Here is a 14,122-nt window from a genome sequence, read left to right on the forward strand (position 1 = left end):
ACTGGAGAGGGAGGGGGAGAGGAATGGGGGGAGGGGAGAAGGGTGGGAAGAGGGGGAGGGAAATGGGAGGCTGGGAGGAGGCGGATACTTTTTTTTCCTTTTCTCAATAAAAAAAATTTCCTGTGTTAATAACTTTGTGGAAGTTTGGGAGATCAAGCTGCTATCAAACAGACTGCTGCCACTGTGAGGTGTGTGGCAGATGGTGTGGTCCTGCACACCCTCCTCAGCCGCCACCCCTCAAGCCTCTGCCTTTGGCTTTCTGTTGGAGCCATGGCTCTGGGGGGGGGGGGAGTTCCTTGCTCAGGATGATCTGTCCTCCACCCCTGTAAGTCCTTGTTAATCGGTGCTTGGGTCCTTCTAGTTTGCTAGACACACGCTAGAGGAATGCTAGAGGAGGAGGCTGGGCCTTCTTGCCTGCCATAACTGGAGCCAATGCTCACATGAGGTCTTAGAGCAGGGGTTCTCAACCTGTCGTTTGGCAAGCCTCTATCTCCAAAACTATTTACATTATTATTTATAACAGTAGCAAAATTACAGTTATGGAGTAGCAAGGAAATACTTTTATGGTTGGGGGGGGGGTCACCACAACACAAGGAACTGTAATAAAGGGTCACAGCAATGGGAAGGTCGAAAACAAACTTTCCAAGAAGGCCAGAGGAGAAGTCCTGGGTCTAGGTAGGCACGTCATAACAACATCAGTGCTTGGCACTCAGTACCTCCTACATCCAATCTCTAGCCACTATTAAGCTATTTGGGCTCAGAAAGTCCCCTCAAGAGCTTCCCAGGCAGACTTGTCCCTGTCTGTCCCTGTCTCTGTGTTCCCTTCAGTTTGGGCATCTCCATGCTCTAAGTCTGTGGCCACATCAGCTGAGAAGAAGCAATGATGGTTCCTATCAGATGCGGTAGGCCAGGCCCTGTACCATATGATCTTTTGTATTTCCCTCACCTTGCATAGCCAGAGCAGATAGTGATGGCCACTAGACCCATGCTACAGCTGAAGGGGAGGATGGACCAGAGAAGTACAGAGAGGCACCCGGGGTCACACAGCAGAGACATACCAGAGCCCAGATGTAACCTGGTATTTAGGGATATGTGTAGACATTGCTCGCTTGAAGAGGGGTCTGTAGGGGACCAGTTCTGCGTGGGTTGGGGTTCGCAGAACCGGTGGTACACTGCATTAGGAAGATTCAGCGTATAAATTCAATCAACACGGAGCCCTGCTGGAGGCCACCCTTGTCATCCCTCATTGAGGCAGGGTTTGTGGCCGTTCTTTCCCTCGTGTGAAATGAGAAATGCCGTTTGAATAAGCGATGGCAAGGGAGGCTGTGCACACTCCAATGAGGAAATAAAAAACCTTCCGAAAGATGCAATTTGGGGGATATTGGAAACCAGAGGACGGAACATCAGTCTATAAAACTCAACACGCCCAATAAAGCTGGAACAGCTGGTCAAGTATTTTAGTGAGCTCCGTTGCTGGGGAGGCGGCGGGCATGACCTGGGCAGCGCTTCCAGGCATTTGTCCTCAGCTCATTGTGGTCTCGTTTGCATAATGCACCTCATGATTTTGAAGCAACTTAACATTAGCGTCATGAGCACAGCCATGAAAGTGTCTGAGATTATTCCTGTCACAGGCCTAAGTGTATCTCCCCAGAGCCCCCTCCACCACAGCCAACCCAGAACCGCCTATTTGTTATCTGGGTGTGGGTGGCTTGGGGCAGAGTGGGTGGAGGCTCACATAACCGTACTCCTCACCTAAGACTGTGACTACCCCAACCTAGGCTTGTGTCCTACGGCGCACACACATGCTGGAGGTAGTCACGGGGAGCCTGTGAGGCCTGGCTCATCACCACAAAGTAGTTCTGCAGCCCTTGGTGGCCAACACTGCAGACATATGTCCCTCCCACCTTCCTTGCGCTATCCAACGCAAACCTCTACTCTCACAGGGTCCAAGGGTGACTTTTCCACCTTCTGTGTCCCTTAGGGACCCTGGTCGAGGTAGGTCCGTCCATCTGCCAGGTTCTGCTTCTGTGCACACCTGACCATTTTACTTCAGGCTGAGGCCATAGCGACATGGGAACACCATTCTAGCCTTCACACCCACATGTATTTGCAAGCCTCTGAGCACCTCTCTGGTGCCCTGTGCCGCACACAAAACAGAGCCCCTCCCTGGAGCTCTTATTGTCTTGCCCTTTTCTTCCCATCTGAGCCCAACACAGAGTGAGTTCTCGGGTATCTGTCTGCATTTGTATGTTTGGCTGTCTTGGTGGTTTCCTGATCTTGTTCAGAGCTTCTCTGAACAGGCAAGGCATGGGATGTTCTCCCACAGGCTGGGGACCACTCTGTTGATATCACCCAGTCATTTTATATGTACAGTGTCGCTTCCTGACTCATGGAACTCGGTATCATGTGGTCTTCATTGTCACTTTGCAAGGACGTGCAGTGTGGAGACGTGGGTCATAGCCTGTTGTCGGGTGCCTAGAGGGTACAGACTCAACTACAGGTAAGAGTTCGGCTTGACCTCCCTAGATTCTGTTCTCTAAGGGTGGGGAAGGGGTGGAGATCTCTGGGACTGGGTCTCAGCCTGAAGACACATTGCTAAAAAAGGTCTCTGCTGCTACAGGGCTAATGTACCAAGCCTTCTCCTTGCTTTCTCTATACTTGTGACCTGTGTATCCAGCACCTCTGTCGCCTTTGTTGAAAGAGAGTCAGAAGATCCATCACATACTCTAAGGCGCGGGGCAAGGAGCCCTCTCCTACCTTTGAGGAAGCAATCCTTGCTGTGTACGCTGACGATTCTCTTGCCCAGCAGGCAGGCTGCACGGCGAAGCTCACAGTGGTTCCCATAGAGCCTCCCGTCGGAGCCGCACACAGGCATGTAGCGGGGCCTGCACGCCTCCACACAGTGGCACGAGGGCTGCCCTGTGGCCTTATCGAGCGAGCACCTGCTCCTGGGGCTGCAGGGTTTCTTCCCACAGGAGGCCGACAGCCCAGGGCTAGGAAGACCTGTGGATGCACACAAACACAGAGGATTAGCTCAGCACTGGAGAACAGAGTCCATGTTGCTCTTTCAGGTCACAAACAGTAGAAACACAGAGACCTCAACTTCCCGTGAGGCTGAGGTGACCCAAGGTGGGACGAAGGACCTTTGGGTCTACATGGAGTCCCTGTTCCTCCAAGAAGAAGCTACAGGAGTAAAAAAATGTGTATCTTGCTGTGTATGTTTTTATGAGGTTCACCCTGAACACTTCAGACAGAGCACCTGCTCCTCCGGAACCCATGGGAGGCCTTGGTGAATATTTGTGCTTTCATGGGCTTGCTCTTCCTTGCTGTCAATTGGATCAGTGAGGATGCTCAGGCTTCCCGTGCTCACTAAGGGGTGCCTTAGACCAGAGGACAGACCTAAAAACCACCGTTCCCATGTCCTGAGACTACTCCATGCACCAAAATTGCATCAAAATCATTATCAAACTGGTTCCTTCCCCCATTCCTTCCTCTGTCTCTTTCTTCTTTTTTCTCCTCTATTCTTTCTACTTTTCTTTTTATTTCTTTTGAGACAAAGTCACGTTTAACCCAGACTGGCTACAAACTCCTGATGCTCCTGCCTCCACCTTCCAAGTGCTGGTACCACATACATGGGCTACCGTACCCACCTTTCTCTTTCTTAAGTAATGACCTGCAGCCAGGCTGTACACTAGGTTTCTGAGAGATTTCAAAGATGAATAAGCTGTAACTCTACTTCTCTCCGACCTAGTCATTCTTGTTGAAGGTGGAATGTGACAAAGCCATGATATAGTCAAGGCTGGTGCTGTAGTTTAAATGATAATGGCCCCCATAGGCTCATGTATTTGAATGCTTGGTCCCTAGTTGGTGGAGCTGTTTGGGAAGAATTAGGAGATGTGGCTTTGTTGGGGGTGTGCCACTGGGGGTGGTCTCATGCCCTTCTGAATTAGCTCTGCCTCTCTCTCTCTACCTTACTCTTGTGGATGAGATGTGAGTTCTCAGCTACTCTCAAAACCATACCTGCTCGCCTGCTGCCATGCTGTCCACTATAATGGTCATAGACTCCCTCTCTGAACTCTTGGATGTGTTCCTTTGACCATGGTATCTTCTATCATAGCAGTTTAGAAGTAACTGAGATGGGCAGCCCAGGAGCAAAGACTGTAGCTGTAGAGAGAGCTGAGCAGAGGAACCGAGGAGTGCTACATTGACCCTGGGAAGCTCTAGGGAGGAAGTGTGGCGAGGAGGCAAGTAGGAAAACCACACCACCAGCAGGGCCACCAGAACCCTCCTCCAACCCCTGACTGGTCCTCTCTAGCTTGATCTTGTATCTGTGGACAGAAGGCTAAGACCCAGGAGTTTGGGGTTGCCGCACTGCTTGGGTAGCTCCTGTGTCTGACACCCACTCACAAGGATCTCGGGACAGTAGTGCTCAGAGCTCACATCTAGAGGCAGGCAGCTAGGGGGTGGCTTATTTCACTGATAAAGCGAGGCGTCCACAGAGAACACTTAACTGATAGTCCACCATATGAAGAGATGCCAGGGAGTTAGAGGATGACTCCATGCCACTAATGACAGCATGTGGCACGCTGGGAATGAGAAAGAGAGCCCAACGTCCAAAGAATTAAAACGTGGATACAGAGTTTATCTGCTTTATGGTTTGATGCAGTGATCTTTCAGGCTCGTTAAGGTAGTGCACATCTGTCATCAATAATGCATCTTGGAGGTAGAGGCAGGGTGATCAGAAGTTCAAGGCTAGCTTTGGCTATATAGTGAGTTGAGACAAGCCTGGACTATATAAGACCAGGTACCAAAAACCCAAACTAAAACACCTCTTAAGCAACCTAGTCCAAACAAATAAACCACCTCCCATATATTAGACAAGACAGGATAGCCCTGGTCATCAACACTGAACCTTCTACTCCTGGGACAAACACACATATAAGGGGAAAACCAAGAACTCCTTTTCCTGCTTTGGGTTAGGTCTGCTTTTCGTCATCATAGATTTGAAAAGGAAACAAATCAGTTATGGGAAGATTAACTACTTGATTCAATAACTCATTTAAATTCCCCTAACCTTGGCAAGTTAGGAAGTGTATCGACATTTTTCTTGCATCATAAGAAACTCGAAGGTCAACACATCTCTGCAGAGCAAGAGCGAAGATCCAGAGTGGGGCGTGAAAACCTCCTTTATCCACGGTCTGACTGCGCCCACATCCCTGCTAAGGCTCCGTGGCACTATGAAGCCACCCCTCCCACCCCTCCTGGAGGTTCATCAGCAGCAATGGGAAGGGGAGGGTGCAGAAAGCAGGCTCTTCGTAGAGGAGGCTCTAGGCTGGAAGCACCCCCTTACCAGAGGACTTGGGGTTGCTTGGCCACCAAGTGTGTTTGTTAGCAGCTTTCTCCTGGGCTGTTGGGAAATGGACCACTCTGGAAAATACCGACAGCTACTAGAAGAAACTAACACAGTGCTGAAATGATCAGCTTTTGTTTCTTTCCCAAGACAGGGCAAGGAAGTGAAGCCTTACCCTGGATGCTGTTTCGATAAACTTCCCTGTGCAAACAGAACAGACTAATGGCTCATTTTGAAAAGAAACCACTCAAGTCTTTGGCTTCTGAGATCCAGTTGTGGGGTTTCTTCTCCAGCTGTGATGCCCCTCTTTGTTCTCCCCCACTGGCTATCAGCTCCAATTTACCTTGGGGGGTATTTCTTCTTAAAGTCAGCCCACATTCCTTCCCTTTACCCACTGTCCTGGAACAAGTGCTCTGACTCGAGCTTTAGGAGGCTCCGCAGGTTCCGGGCCATTGCCCCTCAGGTTTTAAAACACACAACCATTTTAAGGCAATTAGTGTCAATGTTCCAATGCCAGGTCAGAGGTTGGCATGGGGAGGGAGATGGGGGTCACACGCTGTGATCATTCATCTTTGCCTGCCTCTCTCCTGAGTGAGGCAGGAAGTGGAAGATAGAGGCATGGAGGATGATAGACATTTCCCTGGAGGGGGCTTCTGCAGTCAAGGGAACCAGAGACCTGGAGAGACAGGGGACAGGGAACTTCAGAGGCCACCTTCGTTCAGATGGGGGCACCCTCTGCATGTGACACTCTTCTTGGAAAGGCTGGATTGTAGCAAACACCACTGGGGTCCATTGCTCCATGATCAGCTTGCAGGTGACTTTCTATAAACCGTGCTCTGAGGGGGTCACAGTTAAGAAAACATCTGTGCCAACCTGTGGCCATGGAAGACAATGAGAACGCTCACCTTCTCTCCCTGCTGTGGAAATCAGCTCTCGGCAAATATTTGATTCCTAATCATTTGCAATTAAGATAAAAGGAGCATGGAAGCCCCATGTACGTCCCTCTCCAAGGCTGCGGCTCTCACCAAGGCTGTGGCCAGCAGGCCCCATGGGGAGCTGAGCCTGCCCAGGGAAGGGACAGGCGTGGATGGAGACGCTGACCATGAGGTAGTTTCCTCATTAAACAAGCCCCTCATCACCACTTCCTTTTAGTCATTAAAGCAGAATGAATTCCCCACTCCTACCGGGACGATGATAAAACAGTAATGGAAAAGGTAACGGAGTGAGACTCCCGGCAACTGCCTCCAGTGTTTATGAGGACAACCGTGATGCGTGAAAAAGATAGCGTGCGCCTAATTTATAGTCATAAAGAAAGTCATTTACCCAGGTTAAAAACTGATCATCTTGCCAAATAAGCTGCTTTTCAACACTAATTAAATTTACGGAACATGGGGAGACATGGGAATTGATACATTACAGGGATGGTGGTAGAGCCACAAATCTATTTGTACTTGTTGGTGCTGAAGACCCTTTGCTGTCGTTTATAGACAGTTCTGGACCAGAGTGTCACAGACCTGGTGGTCAGAAACTCTGAGTGAGCTTGGTTGTATAAGGTGGGGGACTCCGCAGAAGCCTGAGCCCCAGGGGAGGCTGTTCAAGGTGGGCGAGTTCCAACATAGCCTCTGGATGCAGAAAAGTGGAGTCTGATACACCTGTGGCTTAGGATGTGGCTTCCTCATAGCCCAGCATGCTCAAGAATCTAGGTGGGGTACTTTCCTTCCAAACTCTAGCTCTTTGGTCCCCAGTATACCCAGGAGTGTTCCCACCTCAGAAATGGTGTCCAGGGTGACACATGGGAAAGCTACAGTTGAATGTTCCTTCAAGTTTCATGCTGGCATGAGTTATGATTGTGACAGAGTTAAAGAGACAGGGTTTTTCAGAGGTGGCTAGGGCACTGGCACTTCTTTCCTCACTGCTGAGGCCGAACAGCCAGCAAAAGCAACCCAGGAAGCAAGGGTTTCCTCTGGCTGCCAGTTTCTTGATGGCACAGTCCATCACAGCAGCAAGGGCATGGGGCAGCTGTCATGTGGCATCCACACCCAGGACACAAAGCGTGATGGATGCAGGAGCTCAGCTCACTTTCATTAGTCTGGGACCCCAGTCCACGGGATGCTGGTACCCACCATCCATGGTAGGCTTTCCCTCCTTAGCCACACCTTTCTGGAGACATCTGTATTGATGGGCTTAGAGGTGTGTTTCTAAATCCAGTCGAGGTGACAGTGAAGATCTGCCGGGACAGCCATGATTGCATGAGTGCCATCACGGGAGTGAGGGAGCCAGGACACAGGTGGGCTCCTGATCAACTCATTTCGTCACAGCCTTAGCCCTCTCTTGCCTGCTTGTCAATACCACAAAGCAGTGCAGAGGCCATGTTCTTGAATTTTTCCAGCTTCCCAAAACAAGCACAAACAAATCTCTGGTTTATAATTTGCCCAGTCTATGGTGTTCTGTTAAAGCTAGAGAAAATGGACAAAGATGAGGGGAGACCCACTCATTTTTTACTTGGGGATGAGGATTGCTGGCTGGCATGTTTTTCCTAGTGTTGTGTCTCCGTGTCTAGAACTTTCCTTCTGCTTGGTACAGATAGCAGCCCTGCCTTCCCCTCAGCAGGTCTTGCAAATGTCTGCTCGAGATCTCAGGTGGAGCCACGTACCTTCCGCTCACCACCAATGCCTACACAAGACCCCAGGACAAAACCCCACAACTTCACCCACACCCTGTGAAGCCACAGTGAGGTTCCAGAGAAACCACTCACTGCTGAGCCCAAAGGAGGAGTTGGATGCAAAAGACAGAGAAGAACCAAGAACTTCAAGAGTCTTGTCTGCTCTCTGCCACAAAACCTTGCTGGGACAATGGCCATGTTCAGCTTCTGCTGGCAGAGGCATTCAGAAGAAAACACATGGTCACCATGGTTTTCCATGGGTGGAAGGCTTGCTCATCTATGCATTGTTCCTTGTGTGTGTGTGTGTGTGTGTGTGTGTGTGTGTACACGTGTGAGTGTGCTAGTGCATGTATAAGAGGCAGCACATACATACGGAAGCTAGAGGTCAACCTCAGGGATTGTAGGCATCATTTCTTTGATGGTTTTGTCTTTAAAGAGGAACTTATTTTTATTTACGTGTATTCATGTACACTTGCATGAGTTATACGTGCCGTGTACATGCAGGTGCCAATGAAGGCTGGAGGGCATTGGAACCCCTGGAGCTGGAGTTACAGGTAGTTGTGAACTACCCGATGTAGGATGCAGGGGACCAAACCCCGATTCTCTCCAAGAGCAGTTAAGTGCTCGTAACTGCTGAGCCATCTCTCCAGTCAGTTCAGGGATCCTCCTGTTTATGTCTTCCCAGTGCTGGGCTTACAGGCTTTGGACATGGGTGCTGAGAGTTGAAATCAGGTCCCCATGTTTGCATGACAAGCATTTTCCCTCCTGAGCCATCTCCCCAGCTGTGGTTATGCTATGCATGAGGGGAACTGGAGAAGTGAACCGCACACAGAAGAAGGAAGCAGTGAGGTGGTTGGCCATGGCATATTGTCAGTGAATGACCGATACAGTTGGGCAAACTAGGACCTCTGGGAATAATTTGCATCTTTACTGGATAAATGTATAAATTTATACATAACCTTACGGTCTGGGCTGTTAACAAATGGCAAGTGTTATTAAGAACTGAGCTAAACAGAGCAGCAACCTGCTAGCCTAGGGCTTGGCTTAGGTGGGTCTGTCAAACAAGGCACCAGCCTGACACTATGACTTGTTTTGCTCCCAGGGAGCCTGGCCAGAGTTCTCATCCTTCCCAAACTGGGGTTTCAGTACCAACCTCACAAAGAGACCCCCAAAAAGGAGGAATGTGGGGTTCCAGATAACTAAGTTTGGCTTTCGAGAGACACATATTGCTGCTTAGAGAGGCACCATGGGCAGGAGAGAGGGAGCCAGGGGCAGAAGAATGCCCCTGACCTACATCAGAACTTGTAGCCAGGGCTTAGTGTCTACCCTCAAGCAACCGCACACTTTAAACCTTTGTTTTACCCAGGCTTGTGACCCAAGGCAAGCTCCCTGCGTTCTTTCTTATTTAAAACCGTGAATGGTGTCTATCTGCTCTTCACAAGATGGTTGAGAGGACTGAGAAGAGATTGGTACTCGGCAAAGGCTGGACCCAGAGCTTCTGAGTCAGTGATGGGAAGAGTACACAGGGCTGGACATGAGGGAGTCAAATTCAAGTACCCAGGAGCCTGGTGGGGTGGTGACTGCCTTCGGGAGACCAGCCTTAAAGGGAAAGTGGACGCGTTTATATTGAAAGTATTAACTGAGTTTATACGGCAGACTCAAACAGCAGATTTGCTCAAGCTGGGTGAATCTGAAATCACAAGCTGTCAGGACAATGTGACTGGAGTTGATTGACTGGAGGACAAACTCTATAGACCTCACCAGGTCCCTGAAGCTCACTGTCAAAGGCAGCCTTGCAGGAGCCAGGGCATTAGTGCTTGTGTGTGTGTGTGTGCGAGTATGCTTGTGTGCGTGCATGTATGTGTGCCCCCAGGCGTGTGGAGTCTAAAGGACAGCCTAGACACTTCCTCTTCTGGTACCGTCCACCTTTTTAGAGACAGGCTCTCTATTACTAATCTTGGAATGTACCAAGTAGGCTAGGAGGGCAAGCCAGCCCCGGGGATCCTCCTGTCTCTGTTTCCTTACCCTGCCTGGCTTTTTAAAGTGGGTTCTGGGCATCCAAGTCAGGTCTCCTGTTCATAAGGAAGGCACTTTACTAACTGAAACATCCTGGACTCAAGCATTTACAAAACAAAGGTAACGCAGACCCAGAAAGACAATTATTATATGGACTCATTCATAAGTGGCTTTTAGACATAAAGCAAAGAAAACCAGCCTACAATTCACAATCCCAGAGAACCTAGACAATAAAGAGGACACTAAGAGAGACATACATGGATCTAATCTACATGGGAAGTAGAAAAAGACAAGATCTCCTGAGTAAATTGGGAGCATAGGGACCATGGGAGAGGGTAGAAAGGGGGGAGACAGGGAGGGAAGGGATGGAGAAAAACATATAGTTCCACTAAAACAATTTAATAATAACAACAAAAAAGAAAATAGGTGGTCAGGAAAAAACCCCAGAAACTAATCTCCACTATTGTTTATTTTAATTAGTTAATTAATTGCATGATGCTAGGGCTGGAGCCCAGTGTCTTAGGCAGGCTAGCTAAGTTCAGTTAGGTCAATGGTCTCTTGTACCTTCCAGAGCCCTTTCCGTGACTATTAAGAGCTCTCTCCCCTCTGCAGTGTGGGGGAACAATAGCAAGTCTGGTCTTGCTATTTCTAGAACTTTCTCCCAAGCATGAAAGGAGCTCCTGGTTCTGTCCCCGACTCTTTCTGGCAGTTTGCTAGCTCACTACATTCTTTGTCATACAATTGGGGATCTGTGCTCCCCAACGGCAGACCCTGTGGTGGGGCCCTAGGCAGTCAGGGGGGGGGGGGGGAGCTATAGCATGAGGTCTCTGTGGTATCTGGCTGAGCCCAGTCCCCACCTCTCAAATATTATGGGTCTGGCAGAGTCAGCTGTAGAAAACTCCAGGTAAAGACACATCTGATGGAGGTGGGTGGAGTCCCAAGGCTGGCTGGTGAGAGATGGGAGGGATGGGGAGAAAGAGGTGGCTCACAAGAGGCAGGAGAAACAGAGACAGTCAGGGGGTCAAAGGAAGAGAGCCCCAGGATTTGTGAGGAAACTCTGTTGCCTCAAGAAAGCAAAAGGTAAAGAGATACATTGGAACCGAAAAGACTCATCACCCGTCTGGCATATGGCCACCGATCACTTGGGCTCTTCCAGGTACAAGACTACAGAGTGAAGTCAGTCATCTCATTCTGCAAGCTCAACCATGCGATCTGAACCGGCTTTGGAGGAGTTACTTCAGGAACCTTCTTGCAAACAAAAACAGCATAAAAATGCAAAGCACCAAAGGAGTTTTGCTCGGGGTGGGGGTGTTTTGTTTTTCAAAATGACTTTATTTTAGAGTACTGCATCCAAATAAATTCCTCTCGCCAAGTTCTTTCCTTTACAAGAAGCCCCTCCAGCTGCCATCCTTCTTACCGCTAGCAGGCCCAGCATTGCCCCTCATGGTACTTAACTTCCTTGTCACTCTCTCTGGCTCCTCTGAGTTCCCTCCATCTCAGAGCTGAGGGCCCCAGTGGTTACTGGTTTCTGTGACTGTAGAACCGACCTGTGGATGCCCCAGTATGTGGGTTTGCTCCAGTTTCTCTGCTCATGATTAAAGGGCACTGCTCATCTGGCTGTCTCCAATTATTTAAGGGATTACAGTGAAGGCACTCGGTGGGAAGGGCTGGAATGTCGCTTGCCACTTTATCCCTGAAAACTTAGCAGGCTAAAATGATGCTAACTTCCTCTAGCACTCTATATACTTTGCAAGTGTAGCCTTTAGGTCAGTCCCATGCCATGAATGTATCTCAAGATGATAGATAACATGTTGTCATGGTTACTATTAAGGTCACCCTGACAGGATCTAGAATCACTTAAGAGGTAAGCCTGCAGGCATACCTGGGAGGGATTATCAATTTTAAGTTAGCATCTGAGCATGCCTGTGTGGGAATAATTTGATTAGACTATTGAGGTGGGAAGAATGCCCATAAAAGGTGGTACCATTCCCTAGGCTGGGATCTTAGCCTCTATAAAAAAGAATGTGAGCCTAGTGCAAGTATTTATTGCTCTGTGCTTCTTTTCTGTGGATATAATGTGACCAGCTGCCTCAATCTCCTGTTGCTATGATGTCCCTGCCACGATGGGCTGTACCCTTGGACTGTGAGACAAATAAATTCTCTGTTTCAGAGTATTTTAATCACAGCAAAAGGAAAAAAGAGCAAAGAAGCATGGTCTCTGTCTCGATTATACTTTTCAAGAAAGAAGAAGATTAAATTGGGGCAAGGGAGATGTCTCAGTGGTTAAAAGTACTGGCTCCTCTTCCATAGCATCTGGGTTCAGTCTCCAGGACTCACAAGGTGGATCACAATTGTCTAAAACTCCAGTCCCAGGAGATTCAGTGCCCTCTTCTGCTCTCTGATAGACACACATGTAATGCACGGACATCTATGCTGGCAAGACACCCACATACCCAAATAGCAATAAAAGTTAAATATTAGTGCACACATGAACGACTATTTTATAATCAGTAGGGGGCTAATTTCTCCTCAGATAGCTGTTCTTTTATCTCAGTGGGACAACCTGCATAAACATGTAAGTTTGGTGGCATGACCAAACTTGGCAATGCTATCAGATTCTAGGTGTGATGGCGAGTTTTAGTTGTCAGCTTGGCACAACCCAGAATTCATCTGGGAAGAGGGTCTCTGTGAGAGATTATCTTGCTCAGGTTGACCTGTGGTCATTTTTGTGGGGCCTGTTTTGCTTGCACTGACTTGTACTGCGTTGATGTGGAAAGGTGAAGCCTTGAACTGGGTGACATGATTTCCTGACTTAGGCCCTGGACTGTGTAACAGCAAAGAAAGCCAAGCACAATATTCAGGTGTGCACTCATTCTCTTTGCTTCTGACCGTGGATGTGGTGTGGCTGTTTGACCTATGTTGACTTCCCCCAAATGACAGACTTTAACCTGGAACTGTAAGCTCGGACAAACGCTTTCTCCCCTAAGCTGCTCTCTGTCATGAGATTTTATCACAGACACAGAAAGGAAATCTGGACACTAGGTTCAGTGGAGCTGAAACCTCTGGCGGGTGGGCTGAGTGACATGTTGGGTCTGCTCTCATGAAACCAGAAGAGTTCATGAGGACCATGGCCATGCTTTCCTCTCTAGGGACCCAGAAAACTGTCTTCACAACAGGTTCCCAGGATCAGTGGTCATCTACCAGGGCTGTATGTAAGATCACTACTGCATTAGGGTCTGCACTGTAGCCCAAAGATCCGTCACTGTAGATAACATGCGGTCTGGCCACCATAGAGAAGACGAGAAAGAGACAGAACTTCCAGAGAAGGCCAACTTAAATAGCGTCACAAAAATGCCCAAACTCGAGGAGAATCTAGTAAAGAACATGCCTTTTCTTTTTTTCAGAGAACATGGTTATTTTAAAATAGTTTTTTTTGCTTTTTATTATTTGCAAAATTTTTTACATAATACAACAAAATATCTCCAACACCAATTTCCCCTTCTAACTCTTCCTGCATCCCCATAAGACATCCCCTTCTCAATTTTATGCTTCCTTCTTTAATTTTATTAAATTGATTTTTATTGAGCTCTACATTTTCCTCTGCTCCCCTCCCTGCCTCTCTCTTCCTCTTTAACCCTCTCCTATGGTCCCCATGCTCCGAATTTACTCAGGAGATCTTGTCTTTTTCTACTTCCCATGTAGATTAGATCTATGTATGTCTCTCTTAGGGTCCTCATTGTTGTCTAGGTTCTCTGGGATTGTGGTTTATGGGCTGATTTTCTTTGCTTTATGACTAAAAACCACTTATGAGTGAGTACATGTGAGTCTTTCTGGATCTGGGTTACCTCACTCAATATGATGTTTTCTAGCTCCATCCATTTGCCTGCAAATTTCAAGATGTTATTATTATTTATTTATTTGCTGTGTAGTACTCCATTGTGTTAATGTACCACATTTTCCTTATCCATTCTTCAGTCAAGGGGCATTTAGGTTGTTTCTAGGTTCTGGCTATGACAAACAATGCTGCTATGAACATAGTTGAGCACATGTCCTTGTGGTATGATTGAGCATCCTTTAGATATATACCCAAAAGT

At 48.2% G+C, this 14,122-nt stretch overlaps 1 protein-coding gene across 1 annotated transcript in view; it reads right to left on the bottom strand.

Moving 5' to 3' along the window:
- Fstl4 (follistatin like 4) overlaps positions 1 to 14,122 on the bottom strand; it is a 433,260-nt gene that overhangs the window by 197,043 nt on the left and 222,095 nt on the right. Inside the window, exon 4 of the mRNA XM_026780565.1 lies at positions 2,758 to 3,003. Within this exon, the coding sequence (XP_026636366.1) occupies positions 2,758 to 3,003 (246 nt within the window). The remainder of the gene's footprint in view (positions 1 to 2,757; positions 3,004 to 14,122) is intronic.

Source organism: Microtus ochrogaster, chromosome 7 (genome assembly GCF_000317375.1).
Source record: "Microtus ochrogaster isolate Prairie Vole_2 chromosome 7, MicOch1.0, whole genome shotgun sequence".
Lineage (NCBI taxonomy): Eukaryota > Metazoa > Chordata > Mammalia > Rodentia > Cricetidae > Microtus > Microtus ochrogaster.